Source organism: Balearica regulorum, chromosome 1 (genome assembly GCF_011004875.1).
Source record: "Balearica regulorum gibbericeps isolate bBalReg1 chromosome 1, bBalReg1.pri, whole genome shotgun sequence".
NCBI lineage: Eukaryota > Metazoa > Chordata > Aves > Gruiformes > Gruidae > Balearica > Balearica regulorum.
The window spans coordinates 44,651,743-44,678,854 of record NC_046184.1 but is presented as its reverse complement, the minus strand read 5'-3'; the positions used below and the strand labels follow the sequence as shown (position 1 = coordinate 44,678,854).

At 36.4% G+C, this 27,112-nt stretch overlaps 1 protein-coding gene across 10 annotated transcripts in view; it reads right to left on the bottom strand.

The window, feature by feature from the left end:
• Window positions 1-1,110: 1,110 nt before the first annotated feature.
• Window positions 1,111-27,112, bottom strand: part of PTPRQ (protein tyrosine phosphatase receptor type Q) — a 146,151-nt gene continuing 120,149 nt past the window's right edge. For 7 of the 10 annotated variants that reach the window (XM_075747610.1, XM_075747618.1, XM_075747635.1 and 4 more), the window contains 10 exons: window positions 24,046-24,072; window positions 23,294-23,375; window positions 18,262-18,352; window positions 16,780-16,856; window positions 14,260-14,394; window positions 14,022-14,147; window positions 11,442-11,590; window positions 9,640-9,775; window positions 5,913-6,036; window positions 1,111-5,627 (listed from right to left, as the gene is read on the bottom strand). In XM_075747610.1, coding sequence (XP_075603725.1) covers window positions 5,590-5,627; window positions 5,913-6,036; window positions 9,640-9,775; window positions 11,442-11,590; window positions 14,022-14,147; window positions 14,260-14,394; window positions 16,780-16,856; window positions 18,262-18,352; window positions 23,294-23,375; window positions 24,046-24,072 — 985 coding nt within the window. In that variant the 3' untranslated portion in view covers window positions 1,111-5,589. Of the gene's footprint in view, window positions 5,628-5,912; window positions 6,037-9,639; window positions 9,776-11,441; window positions 11,591-14,021; window positions 14,148-14,259; window positions 14,395-16,779; window positions 16,857-18,261; window positions 18,353-23,293; window positions 23,376-24,045; window positions 24,910-27,112 lie in introns of those variants that run through there. The other 3 variants (XM_075747625.1, XM_075747645.1, XM_075747678.1) reach the window with 3 other exon arrangements.

Here is a 27,112-nt window from a genome sequence, read left to right as displayed (position 1 = left end):
TGTCGTGAATGTCAACAGAAGACTGGTAAATAAAATGGCACAGAGCTGTTCTATGCTGGATTCTGAGAAAGGGATTACCAATATATTAATCAAATTAAAAGTGCATAAATTTCATGTATCTGCAATTATCCTCAACTGGTGAACACATATAGACAGCAGACTGAAGGGGGGAGAGAGAGAGAGACATGCATGTTTAATTACTTTGCTGCTTATGCTTCCATTAGTGGAAGAAAATCCTCTTCTCTGTTTGTACCCCGTCTGCCCATGTTCTAGGCTTGTGGTGCCAAAATATTTGTTTATATATTTAAGATGAGTGAAAGAATTGACTACAGTCCTTTGGTTCCTAGCACTAACTTGAATCACAAAGTTGTTATCCGCTGTCATAGGTGTTTCCTGTATTTGTGTTTTTCAGGGTCATTTTACAGCAAAGCTTATTTAAGTGCATTCCTGCATGGATGGCAAGAGCACCCCGTATCTTGCAGTACTCCGCTCAAAGGTTGTATCACGTTATCCCAAATATGCTCTGTGTGTTCTAGGACACACTTCCTGCTCAGCAAGCTTCATGGAATGCAACTGTGAATGGTAGAGCTTTAGCTGCATATTAGGTTTCCAGTATCCAGATATTCTTTTTATATCATTCATAACTCCATCTCCTGCAAAATATTTTAGGAACATCCTTGTAAAATTTCCTTCAGGTCATTATTGACTGTAAAGAGTACTGGAATGGTTTATTCATGATTACAGTGGAGAGCTGGGTGCAGCTGTCATCCCACAAAAAGATCACCCTGGTAACAGCACTCAACAAGCAGAGTAAGATGATCCAAATATAACTGAAACGTTCTAAACATTGTCTTTCAACTGAAATACAGAGGCACAACTTCATCCCAAACTTTGCCTGATGATGTAGGATCTGTAAAATGTATCATAGACATTGTCATTCACTGCTGAAAAGCCATTGATTTTCAGTTTTCTTTACATAGTGGAATCTGAGAAAGGCCCTACATGATAAGGGAGCTGTGAGAACAAATAATTAAGTAATTAGTTCAGCATCATTTGGGAAAAGTTATCGAGAAAAGAGAATCGCCGTGCAAAATATCAAACATTGGATCCATCTCACTGTCTTCAACTGACACTGAACAATGACTGGTGCTAAAATTTGTATCAGAATTTATTATAGCATTAGGGAGAACTTCTGGATAGGAAGCCACTTTATCCTTACAACTGCATACAGTGCCTATGCTGCAAAGATGTGCAACTGATACCACAGTTCAGCTCTGAGATCAGCACAAAAGTAGGTTCGCACTTGTCTCAAACATCGTAACCGTAGCCACATAGAGGACAGGGCAGAAAATGTATTCTGGGCAAGAGCCAGCGCAAAAATGCAGCTGATATTCCGTGATGTCATCTGGAAATTGACTCACAGGGAAAGGGATAGATGGAAGGTTTGAAGCAAGACCACTACTCACCTTACCTGAGACTGATACGTGCCTGTAGGTCATGCCTGCAGTGTTTGAATTCAGATGATCCACATTACTGTTTACAATTCCTTCTAATATAGTCACATACAGACAAGCAATACAGCATTAGAAAACAGAACAAAACATGAAGAACAATGTTGGGAGGACTTGTCATTTCAGCACCACATAGAGCGGTGACATGTCATGGAAAAGTGGCGAAACAGTGGAACATCTTTCAATAATTTCCTCTGACTCAGTTCCTTAGAATCAAAACTGACAAAGGTATGTCCAACACTGTGTCTCAACAGCTTCCAGTCACAGCCTACTGCACTCAGTGCAGTGCAGGTTTTGCAGCACTGAGTGGGCATGTAGCTTAAATGTGAAACAACCCCAAATTCATTATTACCATATGTATATCCCCTAAAACAGAGGGCTAATTGGTTTCTTTTCATAATTCTTAAAAAATAATTTGGATCTGTTTATTGTTTCTTTATTTCCATGGATAGACAATGATCTTGTGTAATGCTTAACATACATGTAATACAAACTCTGAAACAGGTACTTTTCAAGTTTTATTTTAACTAGCTGTCAAAATATTTTCAGAAAAAAGCCTCTTCTGCCCACAGACCTCACAGGGCTTTGTGTCCTGAATCTCTGCAAATTCATGTCCACATCTAGGAGGTTTTGCAATTTCTGTATGCAACCAGGAAAGCGCACTGCCATGTTGCCTTAGTATGAACTATGATCAATTCATTGCTCATTGCTGCTTCATCTTAGTAACTGCGTACGAGCACACTTGGTATTGCAGCAGTACACAGATGGTGTTACACAGATTAATACATGTTATTAATCTTTCACATAATGTTATGGAATTAAATTACTGAATAGCTCCATGTATACAGTAAAAGCACACGTTTGAATGCAGAATTATTATTATCAACTTCTTTAACAGTATAAAAAAAGCGCTTTAAATTCAACATGAATGTGCTGTTCTGCTGTCTTTTTATTACTTTTGTAAATAGAACAGATCAGTTTTTGAGGGTACTGACAGTAGCCTCTTCTAATGATATCCAGCAGAACTGGCTATAAATACATACGTAAAGACTGTTTCTTCTATATATGGAGATATATCAGTCTCTATAGAAATTGCCCAAATAATTTAATACAGTATGACCTAATTTCAATACAATTGTAATCATCCTATAGAATTTGTGTATTCTTTCCCAGTTTTTATTCATTCAGTTTCTAATTTTGATGGAGTGCACTCTTGCTATATTAGTAGCACCAAGAATCTGTAAAAAATTGAGTGCCAACATTAAAAATTAAAATGGTGTGCTGTTTTTTTAAAATATATATATACACACACACACATATATATACACACACATATATATATTCTAAAAATAGCAATTGGACAAATTCTGCTTGCCTCCAGCTCTCCAGTTCTGTCAGTAGCACCACCATAGGTGTCACTGCATACGGGAAGGAGGGCTGGAAGACAAGAGACTGTGTGGAAATTCTTTCTTCACGACTGAACAGAGGTCTGGGGGATCTCCCGACATACAGATGCTCCCCTATCCTTGTAAATCATTGGCAGGCACACCTGAAGGTTGGTGAACTACTGCTGTATTTATACTGAAAACCAGTTCATGGAGACAATTGATGGGATATACTTCTTTCCCTGACCATGTATCTTATGAGTTATGGTCAGTTTCTGCTGAATATTGGCTTTTACCCTAAAGACAATACAAAATGTGTCAAGGTAGCATTTATTAGATTGCTTACATCAAGTTGTACAATAAACTACTTGAATTACTTTTCAGTTTTTCACTTTGCCTCTACGGAAAAAGAAATTCCTTCTTAGTTTTTTCTAGTATCTTACTAAATTGTCAGACGAGCGTGCTACTGAATGTAGTGTTTGAGCACAGGCAGGTCCCCTAAAGGAGGATGTAGGAATCGTCATCATTAACTATTTTATAAAATGGAAAACACGTAAACACGTTTGGAACGTCTGGAGTTAATCCTTAAGTTGCATAAGGCTTCTTAGTTTTTTCCTCCAATCGAAAGAGAATGACACATATACAGATATTCCACCATTGTGGATATAAGATTATACAAGATTATGACTCTCTAATGTCAATTTATCACAGTGCTGCATGTACTGCTACCAAGTACAAATACAAATCATGAAAAACATCTGTAAGTCCCTATAATCAATTTGTCAGAATACTTTAAAGTGCATGTATAATAAATGAAGAACACATGTTTCATAGGAATCAAATGAAACTAGAGCTGTACCGAATGCTTTGCCAGAGACTTGAACAGCTGTGGACATCACCTCTCTCTCTCTATCCAGCTTTAAAAGGCATTGTTTTCTTTTTAGCTCGACAGGTGATGTTTACAATACCGTCAGTCTTCCTGAAAGACAGATTGCCCAAAATATCTCTGTAGACCATTTCCATCTCCTTAAATGCTGTCTTTTGATTTTCATTTTTTGATATTGGCACTTTCTGCTAAATTACAAAGGGTGGTCGCTGCACCATCCTTGCCAGCTTCTAAAGAGACATCAAACACCTACCGTCATTTCCTTATGAAAACTATCAGGTTACATACTGTATAGTATTATCTGTCTGGTAGCTTCAGTGAGAGATGGAAAGTTTTGTTCATGTACTATTCTGTTTGGAGCGTGTGCGCACAGACACACCCACACGCATACATCCTTCAAGGTGCTAAAGAGGTTTGTCTGAGTTCCCTGAGCTTGGTGCCTCAATAAGGCTATGGATTTCTTCTGTCTAAACAGAATATAAGATGGCAGCTTCAAAGTCTCTTTGCTATTATGCTTTGCATCTCAGATTAAGGTCACAGCTTTAGTATTAACCAGAATTATACAGTTCTTTACGCTGAGAAAAACTTCGCAATCCACCCTTTCCCCCAATAATATCAACTGAATTCTGTCACTTCCATGTAAAACCATGGCACACAGCTTAATTATGTCTCTAGTCTTCCTACTCTATCAGTTTTTGCTTTGCTTCTCAGATAAGAGCTTCGTGCTTCTTTCATCCCCATTTCAGATCTATTTCTGATAATGTTAATCAGGGGGAGTGGAAGATGTTTCCTTTTATTAAATCTCCAAATATTAGTTCCCATACTTTTCAGTGTCTACGGTGATTTTGCAAAACCTGAGGAAGGAGCAATGACTTTTTTACTTGACAGCTCTGTGTTATAAAAAATATTGTTATTAAATTTTGAGTAACTTTTCAAAATACTGAACAGTGTTATATTCAAGAAATGTGAATGAATTATAAACATTCTATTACTCAAGTCAATCTAACCTGCATTATACTATATAATAAATGTATAGTTTTACTTTATCTGCTTGAAAAAGTAGCAGGAATGTAAAATACTTTCTTCAGCACTGAACATGTGCAATCAGCATTGTATATTTAAAAAAACAACCCACTGATTATAAGATAGCTTAAATAGCCCCAAGTGTCCCTGAAGAGCTACTGTGTGCTGTGTAAAAGCTGAAAAAATCCTCCCAATGTCAGAAGGTGACTCTTCAGCTGTTCAGGATCATAAGCTGATATGCTACCACTCGTAAAAAAAGATTCAAAACTCAAGAACATAGATTTAGGTAAAGATCATTGTGATGGTGTTGGAATTAATCTGCAAGAGCTGACAACATTGAAACCAATGTAGCAAGAATGATTCAAGGAACTGTAGCTTTTACTTAAAACCAAAACACAAAGAACACAGCAAATTCACACCAAAATAAGTTCAATGGGAATATGAAATTTTTACATCGTATTTGGCTCATTTTTCATCTTTTACAAAGATAAACGGAAAAAAAGGAATATGTTCAAACACACTTTCTATTTAAATACATACTGAATGCAGTACTTATATAACACCAGAAGTGCAGTCAGCGCAGAAGTACTCCATTATTGCTCAGTGAGCTGAATAAAATACTTTTAACATATTTATGAAGGCACATTGATAAAAGAAAAACTATTTCGATCATCTGTGTTTGTTTTAATCATCAAAATAGGGGAATTCGTTTTGGCCCCTGTGCTTAGAAAAATATGACTTGGACTTTCAAAATCTCATTATCTTTAATATTTAGTCTTAGTGTTTACATGGTAGTTTCTTCCCATTCAAGCTCCACATCACCTGCAAAAGAAAGAGATACATTACATTAACCTACACTGTAAACAAATAGTAACTAATGGCAGATATCTGTTTCGTCCGAATTTAAAAGATCTTGCAGAGAAAAAAGTGGAAAGCTTGAGCAATGAGTATTACCATGAGGGAGATGAAAGGGCAGCAAAATGCTAGAAAATTACACTTCTGAAGCCAAAAATTTCATGTCAAAGTATTTGTTTCTGTTTCTTAGTCTGGATGAGTCAATGCACCTGCTCTGAAAAAAAATATTTAAGACAATCTGTATCTCCTTACCTTCCATGGCATCCAGAGAGTCCATCTTCTGCAGTGCTGAATAATTTACAAAACATACAGGCTGACTACTTCCCTTGCTTGTCAATAGATCCAATACACACTGATGCAAAAATATATATTGTGCCTGTAAGATGTGAATTTAAAGACACTTGATTAGAATAAAAATGCACTTCTAATACCAAAAAACTGTTAATTTTTTTTTATCTAGATATTCTCAAAGTAACTGCAGTTTAACTCAGCAAATCTCAATACTTCAATGACTGTATCATATGTGCGTGATCTGTGTTCATTCATAATGCATTAAAAATTGTCAAAACGTTAATCTTTATGACTAGCAAGATATATGAAATTAGCCTAATCATAACTGAGACTAATAGGCTGTTCCACAATTTTCTGTAAAGGTTTGTTCTATTAAAAGACATTTGATTACTTTTGGCTCTAGATTCAGACTACAGAAACTGAACCACACGAATGTAATATTTAGATAACAAAATTTTCCTCTCTCTAGCATGCAGAAAACCAGCAGGGTGCACTCAAATGCAGAAGTTCAAGTAAATGCTAAGAGCAAAAAACCACATTATTTTTAGTCATACTTCTTGAACCGTAGCATTATTTCTAATAGACTATAGTGGAAAGTGTGGGGAACTAAAGTTAATTTGACACTTCCAAGGACATAAAGTAACTCTGGGTAATGATTGCTGAAAAGACAAGAACAAAATAAAGCAATGTAACAATGAAATAAAGAATGAAATAAAAGAATGAAAACAAAGAAAATAAATGGATTAAGCGTATCTGCACATAGGAGAAGTACTGTGTATGTAGATGCAGAAAAAGAGCCAGATCACAGAGTCACAGATACATTCAGATTAGAAGAGACCTCTTGAGATCACCTAGTGCAACCTCCACTGCTCAAGCTGAGTCAATTAAAGCCCAGGACCTTGTCCAGATGTGTTTCGAATGTCTCCACAGATGGAGATGACCAAAATAACTTTAACTTCCTTGATTTTTGCACAGGCAAATACATTATTGTATTTTTTTCTGCTCAATAATTGCTATTTTGTTTCAGAACTGCCGTCAATCTTTAATTCAAGTGTCTCAGATTTATAAGAGAAATTTGTTTACATGGGTATGTTTTAGGGTCACAGCTCCAGAGCCATGGGTAATTAAACCAGACCCTGACGTACACAGTACCATTATGCTTTTCAATAGCTTGCTTACTGAAGCAATAGCGTGGCATTACTTCAAACTAGCCTTTGCACTTTACTTGGCAAGATGACAAACTGTAACAGACCCACTGGACAGATAGGGATTTCTAGAACGAAGGTCTTAAGTTTCAGTGGAGTTTAGATTGGTTATTCCAATTCAGAAGGCAGACTCTGAAAGCTCCATGATCTCTTGCATTCATACAGCTACTTGCGAGCATGTAGCCATAAAAATATTTCTGGGTTTGGCAAGGGAGAGTGAAGCAGGATACCTGGGGAATGCATGTGTGACAAGTTATTTTCCCACTTAGAATTAATGACATTCTTAATTATTTGAGAGTCTTTTTATGATTGGAAGTGGGAGAAGGAATAAAAAAGTTCACTAAAGATTAGGTGGTGCACTTTACATGTAGTCCATGGGCAGGCCTTGGTAACGTGTGGGCCACCAGGCAGAGTACCAGGATATTGAAATTATATCTACATTAGGGAACTAAACAGTGGCTGGGTACATTGCCAGCCAGTGGAACTTGATCATCCAAACTACTTCAAATTGTTTGGATGGTCCCTTGCATTGTTTTGACCCACATGAACCAGCACTATCTTGAATAATTTCCAGGTGTGTTTCAGGAGCTACTTCAGACTATGGGTCATTCCCCATAGAGAGCTTGTGAGGAGAGTGGTAACCACAGAGGAGTCTAATGGCACAGATGTGGGCCATTCTGTGCCCCTTTGCAACCATAACAGAGAGCGACTCAGGGGCAAAAGGAAAACTAATTTGAGAGCAATCGGGTTTTGGGGTTTTTTTTACTCATAGATCTTACAGACAGTTTGACAGAGGGATCTCTAAACTGAGTTCTGGGGAGGAATTGCTTCTCTCTTCATATCTTCTGTGCTGATCACATAGTGTCTAAATCATAGACTACTAAACAGTGTTTTATAACAGAGCTGTCAGAATAGCTTGACTACTGAATCTGCCATAAAACTTCACAAGATTTGGTTCCCTTTGGGCAAGTTTTGTTGCTGATCTGCCTTTTTTAATCTTGCAAACATGAGCTAGAAATGACCTGGAGAGAGAACAATCTGTCTCAGGATTTTGCAGTTAGCATATAGATCAATACTTGATCTGTTTGGAAATCAGAACTATGAGACCATCATCTTCTACTGCATTTGGGCACATCTTTCCCTAGCTTCTGCCAAAATATGCAAATGAAGAGATACACAAAAATAGTGCAAATTTTAAAAATGTACACTGATCTTATAAAATGTGTCACAGTTTTAAGATTTTATTTTGGGGCTGCTCCCACTAAATTGTCTTCCAGCCTTTGTCCTATTTTCAGATGATTCTATTTCTAGTCAAAAGTGTAAAAGAACAACCAAAAGAAATATTCCCAGAATTTATTTCATCACAGGAAAGTCCTGGCAATTGTTTAGCTGCCTCAAGACTTCAGTTGAAAGCAAGTGGTAATCAGACAGCACCTTAAAAGAAACAGCATCACAGACTATCACCAGAATGTCTCACTTCTGAAGTGCAGTTGCTGCAGAGAGGTTAACCACTTCTTGCATATTCTGACACACTTTTTGTACATTCTGACAGGATACAGAACAGCAGAATTGCATTCCTAATGGAAAAAGTCTCCTTACATTAAAATCAGTTTAAATCCATTAGTCATGTGGAAGTTCGTCCTGAAGCTGCTTACCCATACTGAGAAGTTGGTAAGACTTGCTGTAGCTGTAGACTCAAAGGCTTCAGGCAGCAGCCTTGGGTTAGGTCTGGCCTGCAGGAGGCTTATGCCAGAAGCCTTACGCAAATACAGCTGGATTTCCATTCCACTGGGCATTTAGGATCAGCTTTAAATTCTGCTATTACTCTTGTACATATACCCAGATCTCCAGATACAGCAGATGTCTTCCTTACCAGCAGGTCGTCACTAACTTATATCCTTACTCAATAAGTCTGCCAGAAATGCACTTTTTTAGACCCCGAACTCACCATTACCTTGATTTTGCAAACTCTGAAGTATGTCCTTAATTCTATCCATATGTGTTTTATTTGAAGCAATTTAAAAAGAATCAAGGAATCTTTAATGAGGTCAAAGGTGTATGAATATTTAAAAGTTTGGAGGACTATACTGCATATACATACAGCAAAAAATACAGTTAAGTAGTAAATAAAGTCAAATTAAGTAGTGTATGAGCAAATCCTTTTTTTATTTAACAACTGTTCTTCACCCAAAACTTGAAATGAACTTTCTCAAAGTCTGAGAAATTATGATTTGTGTTCTAAAAGCTAAATATCTCACCACTCTTTTCAGCACTTGTCAAGACTTTGCTGGCCAAATATACTTAACCAGATACAAACCAGACATTTGCAAAATGCTTGAAATCCAAACAGAAGCAGGATTTGGTAGAAAATGTGTTAGCTGATTGTTACGAGCTTTCTAGTCTTGTTTTGTAGGAGATCAGATGATCAGATGATTAACTTTTTAACAACAGGACTGTAGAATAGATAAATATATAAATCTTACCAGATTCTGGACCATACACATTCTTTCACTTCTTAACTCAGCTACAAGTCCATAGATATCCACAAAATCATGGTCATTTACATGTTGGGTTAAATGGTCAAGTGCAATATAAACACCTGTTCTTCCAACACCAGCACTGAAAACATAATACATAAGATAAAATATATTTTAATGGGGTTTTTTTTAGTATAAAATATTTTCTTACAATATTTTGGTTAAATTAAGTTTATTGTGAAAAGAAAACATTTTCAGAAAAAATTAAATCTTTTTCAATATTTACTTGTGTGTGTGTGTGCGTGTCTCCTTGCTGAATGGGATCAAGTGAACTCTGGATTTGAGTTATGTTCTGATTTTGATTTTACAGGGGATTGCATCAGAAAAATGAGATAAAACTAAACCAAACCAAACCTATATAAGTGGAAAAAATGATCCTACAGCTTTTCTGTGAATTTTCTAGAGCTCATTAATACAAAGAAAAAAAAAATCACAAGATTTTGTGAAATCACACCTGGATTCTGTGATGCTTTTGGTATTTGAGACAATACAACATGGGATCTAGCAAAATATTTAAAAGAAAATACTTTGAAAAGGAGGATGAGTGTGCAAGACATGCTGGTAGCTAGTGTTCTTTTATTTAAAGGTTTGAAAATGAACAGGATTTTCTCAAAATCACTATCAGACTTCTCTGCAGTTGGTGTAATCAATGCAGGGTATATCACTGCAGATAACCAGGAAACGTATAGCAAAACTCTCTTGAACCTGCACGAACTACTGAGCAGAAAGTAATGAATGAGTTTTCTGGATATGAGAACACATAGTGCTGCTTTATAACCATTGGGAATTTGAGCACAGGAGGAGTATCTAGCCCATGGTGGCCCCTTTACGTATCTGTGTGGTGAAAAGGGGATAGGATTCACTGCAGAGGGGCCCCAGAGAGCACGAGGGTCCTCAAAACATGAAGACCGTGTAGTTCTCTCCTGTGATCGTCTCTCTGGACCCTGCAGTAGAGGGAAATGTCAAACTGTCAATGAAAATGATATCAAATAAAATGAGGCTTTATCACCCATTGTGGGTGGCACCTGTAGGACACTGAGGACAAACAAAAAGAACTCCCATGAATGATAAACTGGACAGTTAGGGAGGAGAGTAGTGGCACCAAACCCAGCTTTTCCTTCCACATATTTCCAGGCTCACACTGAGTGAGAATGAGGCAAAGAATCAATTGCAGACCTCTGAGTTCTGAGCATTATTCTGGAGTGTGCCCACTCATTCAGTGGGAACACCAACCTGCATATAAAATGCAGACACACTCACCACTTCCCTGAAGACTTAGCCTTCCCCACACACCTACTCTTTGAAATAGCAGTTTAAGGCTGTTGAGTATGAAATCAATGGGAACTATGACAGCTGAACACCTCTAACCACCAGATCATTTATTTAAGAGCCTAAATACAGATTTTAGCTGTTTACAGGCATCCAAGCTTGAAATCTGGCATATGTAAACCCTTATTCCTATTTGTCATTCTCTGTGGCTCCTGAATAGGTTCTTCCTTTTGTTGAAGTGACTATTTCACTGACATCATCTCAATGGGATTTCCACAAATGGAAGAACAGACACACTTTGGTGGCATTTTACCTCCTAGAAAGGACTAAGGAGCACTGCTAAAGAAACCTTCACTGCCGTCCATACTAGAACCATACCAGTGCATTCAGATTTCATTGTTCTTCTGGCAACTTCCCTGAGCATTCATATGCACTTGAAATTCTAAGATACTAAATGCTGATGTGGTGAATCTGCTTACCTGCAGTGAACCACCATTGGTGTATTATCATGTGCTCGACTTGCACGGATAAGTTTTACAAAGTGGATAATGGGTGCAGTAGTTTCGGGGACTCCATGTTCTGGCCAAGAAGTAAAGTTACACTGCCGCACCATCATGCAGTCTCCATGCTGAAAAGTATTAAATGAGGCAGTTTTTGCAGAAGAAATGTGACAGAAGATCCAGTAAGCTATATATAACCTTCTCAGCAATTTCATGTAAAAAAGAAAGTCAGAATAGCATAATAATTATAAGATGTACTTGCATCAAGGGATAATTTATTGTGCACAGATCTTATGGCAGGTGTTTTGCGAGATAGCACCAAGTCCATCTTTCAGGAAGTATTAATGACTTCAGCAGTCACTCTCCATTTGGCCTCAGTCACTATATCAATGTAATTTGTAGATTACAGATTGAAGTTTCTATAGCTCATTTACAAGTTTAGTGAACTGGGATGACAAATTTATTTAGGAAAAAACAAACATTCTAAGATTGGTCTAATGTAGTGAAAGCAAATACACATACGTTGTATATATACAGATATACGTTTATATATGTGTATATATACATTTATATATACAGATATATAAAGCACACACACATATGCTGGTAAACACAGATATATTTTCTAAGTGTTTGATGCCCTCTCAGAGCAGCGGTAATAGTAACTCAAAAAAAAAAGCAGGTCATGATCTGATATCTACATTAACTATGAGGGATGGAAGAATAAAAGCACAGAATCATGCCAAAGGCCTGTCTAGATCAATATCCTGTTTCCAACAGTAGCCAAGGAAAAATCTTAGGGAAAGTTATAAAACATGACAACAAGGTATCTACAGTTCCATAGAATATCCTTTCCATTCTCAATAGTTTGTGACTTGTGAACTGCCTCAGTCAGAGATGGTATTTTGAAATTTAATAGTACTTGTCAGAATTTTTGTCTACTAATTTACCCAGACTTTATAAAGCCCTGTAACTTTTTAGAATGCACAGTATCTTGCAGCAAGGAGTATCACAGTTTAATCAACTGTTGTGTAATGAACCAGTTCCTTCTTTTTTTTTTTAATTTATTTTGAACAAGCAACTTGCTCTTTTCATATTGCAAGAAACGCTGAACAACTGTGAAAAATTATGTGTGGCAACTACTTTGGGTCTATATTTTAAAAACTGATCAACATAAAAACAAGAGAAGAATGATTGGGAATCCAATATGGCAATAATCGTGAATGACTGGTCTCACATATGCTTTTCACCTTCACCGGAAGATCATCAAGAATGCATCTATTTGTGAATGGAAGATGAAGTACAATCTTAAATAGGGCACATTTAATAACATGCTTATAAAGGACACGGCTTCTTGTGCAGTTCACCTATAGTAAATGGATCACTTAATTCGGCTTTTCTTTCCTTTTTCTTTTCTCCTTTCCTTTTCTTTCTTTTCTTTTCTTTTCTTTTCTTTTCTTTTCTTTTCTTTTCTTTTCTTTTCTTTTCTTTTCTTTTCTTTTCTTTTCTTTTCTTTTCTTTTCTTTTCTTTTCTTTTCTCTTTATTTTATTTTTTGTCCTCCTTTCCTTCTTTTCTTTTTCCTTCTTTCCCCCTTCCCTTCCCTTCTCATTTTGCTGGCATGCATTTTACTCTAAATAGTCCCTCTTCCAGTCTTGTTTACTCTATGTCTTATTATAGCTGGGAAAAAGTTTATCTTCTCTCACTCATTTTAAAATGTTCAATTGTCCTGTACTATGTGCACAACATATCCTTATGGGGCAACCACTGAGACAATCCCCTAACTGCTGTGTTCCTTTTGTTACGTGCATATGCCACAGGATGGTGATGCATGCATTTGGATAGCTGAGTTCAGGTCCTAGGATCTAGCTGCACTTCCTACAACACAGGTCAATGTTGGGAGTGCAAAAGAAGGCTGACTTTATCTTGGGTCATTATGCCCAGGTTGCTTTCTGAGCCTACCTCCTGGTCTGACTTAATGCTGGGTGCTCATTTTTCCATTATAGTGGAAACTATAGTTGTGGATCATGACAAAGATGAACATCTGTGCTGTACCCCCCAACCCCCTTCCCAGCACAAAGAGTGGGAGTAATACTGATGATTCGCATTTATATTGGGTGAGTCTCCTGGGGGTGGAGGCCAGTACGGCTGATGGTACAATGCAAAACAGCTGCACTGCACCAGAGAATCTTGCCCTTTAATCTGAGAGAGAGAAATGCAAAGGGATTTGTCTGATCCCAGAATGGTTAGGATTGCTCCTTTCTAGAAGAGACAACTGAGGTGTCCAAATAAAAACTTCACCTCCCACTAGATCAGAGGTTCAGTAACCTTGATAGGCCTTTCATAGCATGTCGGATAAATATCTGCGCTCTTTGTGACAGAAACTGGAGAAAATTCTCAGAAAAATAAACCCAAATACAGAAAAACGAGGCAGTAGAGTGCATACGCATTAAAAGATTAAAAGAAGAATACTGAGGGGTAGTTGGGTGGGATGGAGCACATCTGATATTCTTTGGGGCATTGGATGGGTTTTATTCAATCAGCTTCCAGTTCTGGCTTACCCTTTCAATTTTTAGATCTCTGATGGTCCAGTCTATTTGAATATCTTCCATCAATTTAGTAATCACAATATCCCCAAACACAGTCACTGGTTTATTATCTTCTGGCCAGTACTGATGACATCTTATCTGCAAGGAGATGATTACTAATTAACAATGATCATATTATAGTGTTGACAGAAACTACACACAGAATTTCCAATTATATCAAATGCTGTTAATTGGTACACTAGTAACATACCCGTCCTTTTTCAAAACATTGTGTGAGCATCACAAGTGTTTTCGCTCTTGTCTCCCATACCATTCTCCAGAAATCGCCCACTGTTCCTGGTAATGGTCCCTGAGTTGCAATAAATTCATTTGGACATAAATAACCCTAAGAAAAAGAAAATATTTAACACATTATGGTTGGCAAAGAAAAAAAGAGTTTGCACGTGACTCACAGTTGTGCCTGTAGCTATCGTGTACAAGGCTAAAACCTTGTCAGACGTACTAAATGACTTAGCATAGGCCTGGCTAATCATTGCATGGTAGATGGCCTTGGAAACCTAAGGAAATAGTGGCATTTTCTTCACCGTGTAAGTCAGCTGTGAAACAATGCTCTAATAAAGTTTGGGAAATGTCATCCTAATAGAAATGCATTTAGCAGAGAAACTACAGGGACATCAGGTCAGTAATTCCCATTTAAAAATATCTAAGCCTTTGAATTAGCCTTACTGTAGATCCAGCCAGAGGCCACCAAGAACTATGTCAGGAGGTGGCCAAGAAAGTAGAATTAAATAGTGTGAAGGAGCAGCAGAGCCAGGGAAACAACTAAGGAGCAGTCTGAGAGCTAGGGCAAGCTATACACCACACTGATGACCCTTTCCTCCCAGTGATTGTCAGGGATCTGCTGTAACTTAGGGAGGGAGCTTAAACAAATGATCTCTGATAAATAGTCTTTGAGAAACCTACTGTAGAGGTTGTCTTTTATATTAATGTTGGCTTCTGCGGTTTAGTTCATTTATAAATTGATGTAAAACTTGGGGAGAAGGAAGTTTGTTGAAAAAAATCTGTGTAAATGCTGTCAGTGCCTGGGCTCTCATGGATCTGTTTCCTCAAAGAAAGTAAGCGTACCCTACAGGAACTCTTATGTAATACCGAAAGGCTAAAATAACAACAACAGCAATAATAGCAATAAATTTATGCTGTAGAGCTAGCAGTCTATAATATCACAGAGTTCTGCTGATTGGTCAAAACAACAGACACAGTGGTTTATAGCACCATCGAAGCTCCTTGTTGGAATTATAGCCCTATAATTCACAGCTGCCTGTTACTCCATCTATAATACACAGAACAGGTGGCAGTGAGAAACTATGTTAATCCTCCCTAGTTTAAGAGTGAGGTGAGAAACTATAACTCAGGGATGCAAAGCTCACAGTTCAGTTACTGACTTTTTCTTGTTTAACCAATGAAAATAAAAGTAGCAGCAAAGTTCCCATTTATTAAAACTATATACAAGACCTCTATTTCCCTCTCTTTATATGTATGAATATGTGTATACACCTAGGCAAATAGGTATGTAAATATACACACACATATTGTATATTTACAGCTATATGCATGTATATATTTACACTTCCACAAATATGGAAAGTGAGAGCATATAAAGGGCAAAGCTTTATCCCTGAGAAATGGTAACATTACAGTTGTCTATTCACTGATGGACAGTGACCTAAAGTGAGATGCCTGTGTGCAGTAAAGAGATGCAAAATCTCAGCAGGGAACACTCTCTGCAGCTGACTTTTGCTGCAGCATTTTGGAAGTTGCTGTTAGTGTTCCCTGCCTAAGCCTTGGCATGTCAGTTAGGAAGGGTAAAGACTCGGCCATGCTCCAAACTGTCTGGTCTCCTTCTCAATGGTTCTGTGTATAGTCTCAGCAACACAGCACGGCTCTTCCTATCTGCTGTCAGAACTAGGACATTCCATAAAAAGAAAATAAAAGGAAATAACTATTTCTACTTGCCATTGTATCATCTGTTTAGACTACAGTCTGCATGTCTTGCTATGTGTTTGAATAGGTCTTACTGCAAATGAAGTCTTGACCTCAAGTGAGACTACTGGCCACTGCTACAACAAATTAAATGCATAATTATAAGTCACACTTTGAGCTTCAACAGGACGAAAATGAGACAAAAATATAGATGAAGAATTTACTGAGAACACAGTCAGAAAATGGAAGGTGTAGGAGGAAAGGTGAGGATGAGAAGTACAGTATTAGTTTCTTATTCAAGAAGCCTATTTGCATTTTCCTTCATCATAACTTTCACAAAATAAGGGGCATACTAATCCCACTCACCAAAATTATTAGCCATTTCTATGAAACTTCTCAGTTCAGTTATCTTTACATTGTCCTGTTCATACACAAGAGCTCCAACTCCTGAACTAAGAGATCGGATAATAACTGTCTAAACAATTGACCTCAGTGGGAGTTTCACTATTGTCTTTAATGATAATGGTATGAGACAATTTATAGAAAGTAATTTGCTGGACATAGTTTTGCTTACTACTGAAAATCATTGCTTAGCAATGGATATGGGATAATTTATATTTTTAACTAATCATGTTCAATGCCACAGGAGTCATTTGAACAATGCCATGGCAACAGTAGCTGTAGTGAATGGAAGAAAAATTAGAATCCTGTTCTTCTTACAAGTTATTTTTTGACTCTCTCTTCTACCAGAAAACAAATACAGTAAAAATGTGAGAGACTCTCGACTTACAGACACGTAACTGGCATTAATGTAGTCAGATCCAGGAATACCAGCGTCAGGCATCAGCTTTACTCTATTGTTATTATCTATCATGGAAATAAAGTCTAGTTAATTAAAATATTTGTTCAAAAATTATAGACACATGTAACAAGTGATCCTGGAGTGCTAAGAAATCAAAAATACTGTTATTGTTGCTAATCTAACAGTACTTGACATAGTAGAACACTAATTACAAAGGGAATTTAACCAATTTCCATTACTGTATGGTCATCTTTTAATGTTCCAGACATATTTCAATATAATACTTTTTAATTAAAATGGTGATCATGCCAAAACCTCCAATTTGACATATGTATGGGAGGATCCTCTGCCTAAATGTAGCCCGTGTACTTAAAGCCATGCTGTTCTAGCACAGACAACCTCCGTGTGAATCAGACAGCAGGGTCAGGGGTCTGACAGTCTTTCCTATATACTTGCTGCCCAGGTCATAGATTTGAGTGAGATCCTGGCACTTTTACATTCTTTTACTTCTTTTACATAAGGTAAGCTCATTATTACAGGGAAAAAAAAAATAAAAAATGATTGGAGGTTTCCGATTTGGGCCCATGGTATGTATGCAGAAATGACAAAACTCAGGAAAAATGTCATCTGTGAATAAGTAAATGCTGAAACCAAACATTTGGTCCTCAATTTAGTAAAAATAAAGAGAATACAAACTTAAAGATTTATGAAACTTATCTGTTTATATTTTATTGTGTGTCACGAATATAAATTTTTAGTGACTGTAACTTAGAGTATATCTTGAACAAGGCAGTAGATAGCAGGAACAGCTGCTCTGAAAAGTTAATAGCACAGAATGTAGCATTATTAACCAAGGAATGCCATGCTCCCCATCTCACATCACAGCTAATGCCTAAAATAATAATGACATTTCTTGTCTTATTAACTGAAAAATGAAGCAGTGTTGAGTACAGAGAGACAGACTCCTGTCTCCTGTGATAAAATCTAGCCCTGGCTTATAAGTTATCATACAGTCACTCTGATCTTCTGTGGAACCTTTGCAGCACATGTACATATATCCACAAGAAAGCATGCTCAGTCTCCTGAAGTAGCTGAATGCACAAACATGTGGATTTTATATGTTTAAAAAAATTACTTCTCACTAAAGGGAAAAAAAAGGGAGGAAGAATGTTAAAGAGTTTGCTACATGGCTTGAATTACAAAGCTAAGAAACTATTGAAGCTACAGTTTCTTGCACCTGCATATTAAAGCTTGTGAGAGCAAGTTGAAAGCTACTTGCAAATAAAACTGTCTTTAAAAAAACACAATGAAAAGACAGATTACTTGACAGAAAATTATTTCATAATGTGGACATGATTGTGCTGCCATTTCAAAGGCAGATCAAACAAAAATACAGTTGCATTCCAAATATATACTGCACTATCAAAGGTAGAGAGCAAAACAGAGGAGTTGATCAGAAAACACACATACATGGCTTTATGTTTGCGAAACGATTCTTAGACCTGTTCCAAGGCAGATCAGCATCAGTTGAAGCAAGGTCTTCAAGAAACTTGGGAAGTTCCTGTAGAGGAATAAATGTTCATTGGCAAACCTTTGCATGTCACCTTCAGTGAATATAATAAATGACACAATCATCCAGTAAGAAGAAGAATTCTTTTGTTCTGCAACAGAGTGCATTTCTAAGAACAGCTGGAAGCATTACAGAGCATTCCACTTCACTGTCAGCCCCAGTTACACCCGCAACGTTAAATGCAGCACTGCAGATAATGCTGTCAAGTTGAACAATTAAAGCTTACATGAACTTTCACCTTTACAAGTCTGGATAAAGTCAGCCTATCACCTTTTGTAGTTCTTTTCTGTCTTCTCATGAAGTCACATGCTTGGTTACCATGCTCTACTGATGCAGCCTTACTCTTGAATAATGCCTTTTCCTGACTTCTGTAGCTTGGGAGAGTTCTTGCCACAGCATGAGAGCTGATGAGAATTTAATTAAGTTGAGACAACTGGCAATTAGCTATTGTTCACGGGACTGTTTGTGAAAGGGGTGGGAAGAGTTATTTCGGGTTGTACTGCAGTTTCATAACTGGGCATTAGTTCTATTCCTGAAGGGCAGAGATGGATAAATCATTCATACTGAGGAACTTATTTGATGGCGGTGTTTGTGTATATAAATAGGTACAATTTCCAAAGCTGAGTAAAAGAGTGGAGACAACTTCATTACTTGTTAATGGAGAAAATGTATTAATGTGATGATCTCATAGTGGTGATAAGAGAATAGAAAACTCAGAAAAGACAGAATTTTGCCAGAATTTCTAAGTTAATAACTACATTAACTGTAGCATATTTTGCCTTTGTTTGACAAATGTTATAAGCAAGTCTATTTCAACATCTAGCTAAGATACAAATGAAGAGATCTATTTATTGCTTTGTATGAGTACAATACAAAATTTTGCTGCTTGTGCTGAATGAAAAAATAGAAAAAAAGGAGTGTTTTTATTCCAGTGTTTTTCTTTCATTGCCAATTCAAATATTTTGAATCAGCCTTATTTGATGGCTTCAAATATTAAGCATAATTTAATATGAGCACTAGCAAAATGAGATAATTTAAAAACTGATGTAATAAACCAAGTCAATAATTCATCCAATCTGATGTCCTATTTTGTACAACGGATAATGTCTGACATATAAAAGAGACCTCAAAACCCTTGAACTGTATTATATGCAATGTTATCCCATAAGAAATTTGTTTCTTTCACCATCTGACAAAAATCCTGTGGCCTGAAGCATGAGGACTACTTCACTTCTGTAATTATATCCTCGATAATATAACTGCAGGTGCTTCTGAACAGGAGGGGAAAGGTGGTTTCACAATGAAAGCAAAGGACTTTCAGACAAGGGACCTGACTTCTCTTCCTAGGTCTGACACATATTTCCTTGGGGAAAGAATTAGGGGAAGAATTGCAGAGAACAACTAGATGCTCATCTCCCTTTGAAAATTAACAAGGGACTAGATCCCATCCATGCCCTTCAAAATCTCTCTAAATATCTATGTTTCCTAGGGATGAAAAGTCTATGATTATGCCCCCTCTAAAAAAAAAAAGTTTCTGACTTTCTGACATTCACCTTATAAAGAATAGCTGACTTTACATTTATATCCATATGCTAAAGAATTAAAACACATGGTTAACAGACATGAAGTAAATAAAAAACTAAAGGAAGAACTGTAACATACTGTAGAAAAATATCTTTAAAGGAACTCATTATTTTAAAATCTTGTCTTTGAATCAACCTCTGCCATACTCAAGGCACGTTTCTTTTACCTATTCAGTTGCCTCTACCTTTTGTCTCAATAATCCCTTGGAGAAGTAAAGCCCCAGTCCAATAACTGAACCTAGAGAAAGATCCCTGTTTTCAGACACAGCAGAGTGACTTCTTTGCATTCCTGTCAGGATTTGATAAGAACAGTAAAACACAGCTAAGGGTGAAGATGTTAAAATTCCTCTCATTCAGAAAGCTGAAACCTTCCCACAAAATTTCTGTCACTGAATTTTGCGTGAATGAAGAACATATAGATGAAATGCCTTTGGTATTTTGCAGGTGCTATGAGCCATGGGATCCCATATCCTGTGCATGTCATGTGAACTTTAACTTGCCTCATTTGCCTCACTCCGAGTCTTAGCTTGCCAGTTAACTAGTGTAGAAATAGCACTGTTGTACAGTACTTTGTAGTAGAGAGGAAATAGAGAAGCAGATTATGTTATTTTTGTCACGATGCTTCCATATCTGAACAAGTGCTTAAAAGCCTCATACAAATTCTCTGCATCAGTATGGATTTCAGTCTAAACTACTGTCTTCAGAATTGGGAAAAGACTATTTGGATACCCAGATTCAATAACAATTTGTCATAGAAACCACATTTCTTTGCAGATTCATAAAATTTTGAAATAATTAATTTGCACTTTGTTTACTGTAGTAATTTTATGGTACTGTGGTGACATTTGGAAGTATTTCACTTTTTTATTCATGAACAGAACTTAGCATAAAACACTTATAGAAGTATTTCTGTTTCAATAATTTGTCAGTTAATAGAAAAACTTGATTTCCCAAAGGTATTGAGAGATACATGAATTATCTGGAAAGTTGTAAGTTTGAATATTGGCTAGGTGTTACCCACCATCAGTTACTGTGGCTCCCTATGGTTTCTTTAAACTTGTGTTTTCTGACAAGACATGGATCCAGATCCATTCCAGGATCCAGAGCCATTCTGGGGTCCAGATTCTCTTCTCATGATGTTTACACACAGATCATGTTCACATGTGGACCAAGATTGAACCCTGGAGATCTCCAGGCACAGCAGCTTGGTCAATCCAGCAAATTAGATGAGACCAGGAATGTCACTGGATTCCATAACAAAATGAAATGGAAAGAGCCACATGCATGCTAGAAAACTCCAAAACAGGTTTGTTGTCTACAAATTGCCTATTGTAAATGTTCCCTAGACTACTTTACCTATCAAAACATATCTTGGAATTGTCCAAGAAGATTGCTAGCTGAAACAGTCCAAATTTAAGGCACGGCATATACTAACAGTTTTTAGTGTAAATTATTATATTCTCATGTCCAGTTCCTGGTATACTTGAATTTACTAGTACAGAGATGGCCAGAGAGCTCAAGGAAGCTCAACACTATGCTTTCAGTTATGTGCTTCAGATATAATGTTCCATGGGTTTATATCTTGAGGTCATCTCTCCTACACACATTGTAGGAGTCTTGAGTCATTTATGTGAAACTAAAATGATGAATGTGGATGGAAACAATGCAGGTCATGAGGTCTGTTTGTTTGTTGTGTGCATTGCCTGTTTCTGTGCATTGTCATTTCTGATGTCATTTCAAGTGCATCATCAATCCTATTCATCTGATAAGTCAGGTGCTACAGATACTATAGATATACTCTGTATCAGGACTGGACCTATCCTGCAATTCTGCCTGCCCTTGGACAAGTCATCTGGGAAGATACCACTACACTCTGAAACAGGGAAGCTGAAGCTCAGAGAGAAACAAAAATGGAAGTGCAAACAACATATAAACCTGTTGATTATAAGTTGACTTATAATTTAGTTGAATGAGGCCTCAGCTACTTGTATTTCTCTAAATTTGAAATGCATTGCCAAGATTTTGATTTGATAAAACACTGTTGCTTAAGTTTTAAGGCGTTACAGTGCTGTAAGGCTTACCCAATGTGGGTCACACCTAAAGAAAGTAATACTAGAAACTTTCCAGTGATGAACGTTAATATGTGAAAATGTTATTGCTAGTAAAACTTTTCATCTGTTCAGTCATGCAAAATATAACTATAATCACTCTTGTTCAAGTGAAATAACACTTCTCTTGGAAAAAAGAAGTTCTCCTTACTTTATTGCTCAGAGAATTTTATGGTGCTTTTTATTATTAAATCCAGACCAATTTTACCTAAGGAGCATAACAAAAAAGCTGTAGGAAATACCATTAATCTTTTCACACTTTTGTTGGTTTTCCCTCAGAGACTGAAATATTATAATCTAGCAGAAGAAAAGCCAATTGTTGAGTCTTCATTTTTGTTAATCCAACTGGTAAGCAATTCATGGTAAATCTATAAATCCAAAATAATAAAGTCACTGGAGACAGACAAATTATTTTTGTGAGGACAAATGACTGTATGTGTAAAAAATGATGATGATAAAGATTCTGAAATAACAAGAAGATATTGAGAAAAAAAATGATAGCCATAAAAATGTTACTTAATGAAAATAGTGAAAACTTTGAGACTTAATTTTGAAAGAATATATGCATTATATCTAATGTGTATTTTGAAAGCTGGTCTCTTTTCAGAAAGAAAGACAGGCTTGCTGTGTTCATCTACTCACATAAGGAGATGGAGGCTATTCACATGGAGGCTATTCTCAAGAGCATGACAAGTATGACCTGTTATTTGTAGAGGAACAAAAAGCAAAGTACCATGCACAAACTTTTTACTTTCCGCATTGAAACCTATGAAAGAAAAATACTTCTGAGTTCCATGGCAGTATGGTGGGGGTCTGAACATTTCACAGAATAAATGTCAGCTGTGTTTTCAGGGTCATCATCACTCAGGAAAATGAACTTATTTAAAGCAGTTAAATATACCTGTATATATGTTAGAAAACTATTTCTAAATAAACTGTTCTCAGGTAAACTACATATGTCTCTGTAAAAGCATAAATATTATGGTGTTCTTGCAAAGATCAGAGTCTAAAGAAGATCATCTTTTGCTGACAGTTAGGTGAATAATTCTGATCAGGTTGCAGTGTAGACTGCAGAATCCAAATCAGTGTAATATTACTTTCTAAACAATCAACCTGGTAATTGGGTATTGATTATCAAGGCCAGAGTCTTTCACGGCCTTGCCTGCTTAAAATGGACATGAAATGTGACACATGAAACGACTGAAGGTCTTGCGATGTTGTGACAACTGCTAGCAACATACCGAAAATTCTTCCTGAAACTTTAGGTTGTTGTTTGTGCAAAGCTCTTCAACATGTTGTAGGAAGGATTTCTTGCTTATTGGCCTGAAAGTAATGACAGGAGAATTAAAAACTTATAGGGAATTTCTTTGCCATTCTTTCTATTCTTATTTAACTGCAGTTTATAAATAAACAATGCTTTTCAGTTCAATAGAAACTGATACTTATAGGCAGAAAATTATAAATTGCTTACACTATGCTTACTTGGCTTGTTTTCAGTCACTTAAAATAGAAGTGTTTTCTTCCCTTGTTGTTCCCCCTCACCAAATTTTTAACGTTGCTAATGTTAACAGTACTGCAGGGTAAGATTGTTTTTATAGGTAACAGCATTCCAAGGTGAGGTTTTGACATTAATGGAAATTTGTAAAGTTATCATTGCATTCTAAAGTACATAATACTTCTTTGTCGCACAGAAAACATTTTATACATTGCAAGGTTTTAGACATATAAAATATTGCAGTGACCTCACTCTCATAATGACATGGTTTTTAAACCCCGAGGAGTTTAAATATCCCTGTATTACTTCCCAAGCTAAAACACAGACATGCAGGCTTCACCCCAGAGAGAGAGAAAGCATTTCTCCAGTTACCATGCAATTAGTCATGCTTTTATGATTTATACGCAGCCTGGAGTTTTTTTCTACTAAACATAGAGGAGGGAACCACACATTGAGACTCACCGATGACCACAATATAAAAATCTTTAATCAACTTACTTGATGGATTTTCTATAACTAAGTAACCTGCAACAGAGATTTTTGTTAAATGTAGCAAGCTGAGGGTTAACCAATATTGTGCATGTTAATAGGTTTTAGATTAAATACTCAAGTAACTAAAGAGCCAGAGTTATTTCTCTCATGGATTCAAACACTATTATATGTCAGATATCTTGGGTGATTGTCTTGCTTAGTTTTTATCATCTCAGGTATTGGCAGATACACATTTGTTAGTTACACTTTCTATCGTTCTCTTCAAATCATTTTGCAGTGCTCTGGGCTCATATGGCCCTGGGAAATCTATACTTCAGCACACCACTTCATATACATTGACAGGCTTTATTTTACACTATGTACTCAATATCATTCTTCTAAGGGCCATTTCAGAGCGTAAGGACAGGATTCATCTGACTGAACACAGACAGCTATTTCTGAGCTAGTCACTCTAAGATTCTTTTTATAATCAATGAAGAGAAATAGGTGTGATTTCATCTCATTGTAAGCAGATATCTAAAATAAGTCACAGATGAATCATGCTATTGGTGTGCTTCTACAAAAGCCAAACAGCTATGGCTGTTTTTCTAAAGATTTCAAAAATGAGTGCCTGTTTTCATGCACATTTTCACATGTTTCTGGCTGTTTCTGGTGCATGGTGATTTTTAAAACTGTGCTACATATTAAAAATCTTTTAACTTGATCCCACAGCAGGTTTCATGAAGATGTTACATGAGCATCTATATTCAGGGGACTTTCAGATATCCGTGTAACTTGGTCATCATCATCACCTCTGAACCCATTTTCAGAATGTCTGAGCATTACAGATTTAGAAGCCAAACTTTGTGCACTCAGACTCACAAAGGTTGTCTGAAAGACCAAACAAAAAAGTTTGGAGTAATACAGTTTAAAAGATAACTTTCCCCTTCAAAAAACTCTAAGTATACCTTTTATGTGTCTGTCTCTCGAAAAATGATACATTCTTACATGCAAATATTACAAAAACTATTCTATAATACAAATACAAATGTCTACTGCTGCCATAATTTTAGTAGAAAAGACAAAAATTTGCTTTAAAAATAATTTGGTTTATGAAATTACTCTTAAATATTTAAATTTTAAATTACATAATAAAATGAGATTAATAAAATTGCTGAAACATTAATTATTAAGCATCAGAGAAGTTAATTTCAAAGCTAGTAAAGATGCCTTTGTGATACATACATTCTTATGACAATTCTCTTCAAACAAAGCAAAGTGGCTATGAAAAAGTTGGGTCAGTCTCACTGGACTAAAAAGAAGTGTAAGAATTCACAGAAAAAGGCTCAAACTCGATGTGCTTACTAGGACAAGTGAAGGAGAGCTTTAGAATGAAAAAGAAGGCAGTAAGACAACATAATAATAAGCATGCAACTCTATTTATTCAGAATGTTTAAATATCTAGCTAGTGCTTGTTGTATCATGTATGTTGTTTGCGTTACATGGCAGCTGAAACTACCTTCTAGTAATATTGGCAACATTACAGAGCTAAAGTTTCCTGAAGAAAAAGTATTCTTAATAGCTGTGCCAATGTACTGCACACAAATAGATTTGTCTTTGAGCAGAAAGTAACCCTTTTTTAGGCCTTTTTTTTCAGGGAAAAAAAAAAGTATAAGCAGTCTCTGCAAAGAAATCACACACGTTTTTCCTTTGAATTCACCTATCTTCATCAGTCATCTCCCAGTTGACATCCCAGTAATTTTTAAAATACTGTTGGCTTTCCTCCTCTCAAACTAATAGCAATTATGAGCTTACTGCACCTAATTTGCAGTAAGAAAATGCAATTTGGTCATTAGGGAATAAAAATGACATCTATGCTATACATAAGCAGCCTGGGTATGTCGTTTAGTGCTTCAGTGCTGAAGGTACGTGGATCCAACAGCAAAGAATATAGGTGACACACAGCACCATTAACACAACCTTACTCAACAATATTTCCTTTCTTTACTTTCACTCAAAGAAGAGAAGTAAAGCACTGAAATAGCACAGGAAATTAACTAAACAGTGTTGTGTATGTTGCTTTCTAGTTAATTTTTAATATTAATGATGAGTTTTTTAAAAGCATAATCATATATTGCCTTTCACAAGCACTAAACATTTTTAAAGAAATAAGGCACCTACAGTTTGATGCTTTAACCTATTTGTGGGCATTTAAGTGAAGAACTTGATTTTTAGAACTACTGAAGTCTTACAGTGCTGTTGATAGCAAGTTCACATTGCAGTGGCTTGGCAGCTCAGAAAATAAGGTGATTTCATTTAAATGCTTTTATGAGAATTAAGACTTGCCACTTGAAGACAGTGGCAAAGGCTTTGGGTTTTTTGTGTAAGAATCTTCAGAAGGAATGAATTTTGTATGCTCCCTACAGACTTACAGCTATGCTCAGTTTCAGCACCGTCAAAAATCTGTATTTTTTCCAAGTCTCTTGACTTGGAATATGTAGTAATAATCTGACAGTATTTAATCAATGAACAAATATTTGTCTACCTGTAATCTTGTTCTCCACATTTCCTAGTCTTTTGTATAAAACATCAGAATATAGATATCACTAGATCTTGATAAGCACAATCAAAACCATGAAGTTGCAAATTTCCCTATTTCAGCAGGACAATTCCAGATTCCCACTTGTCTGACTTTGAAACTAGGAAAGAAAAACATTCTCTAAGATAAAGAATGCTTTATTGCCTTAAATCTGATTTTCTTTTAAAACAGTGTATTGTTTCATGTGTGGGATTTTTTGAAGTCTATCAAAAATCTGAATCCCACTCAGATTACTTATGATAGAGCTAGAAAGAAGCCATTTATTTGTGTTGGCAGTGGTAACTGAAGACCATATTGTCACACAGACTCGACTTTCTCTCTGGGTCAATCATCTGAAATCCACAGGGAATTAAAACTTCGTCCAAATAGAAAACAACAGAAATGAGTATGTAGGCAAAAGGCTTAACTCATAAGCACCATTGACACTTCCTAGGAACAACAGAGGAATTAATTTTTAGCAAGTTAATTGAAAGCAATATGGAGCTTAACCCTTCC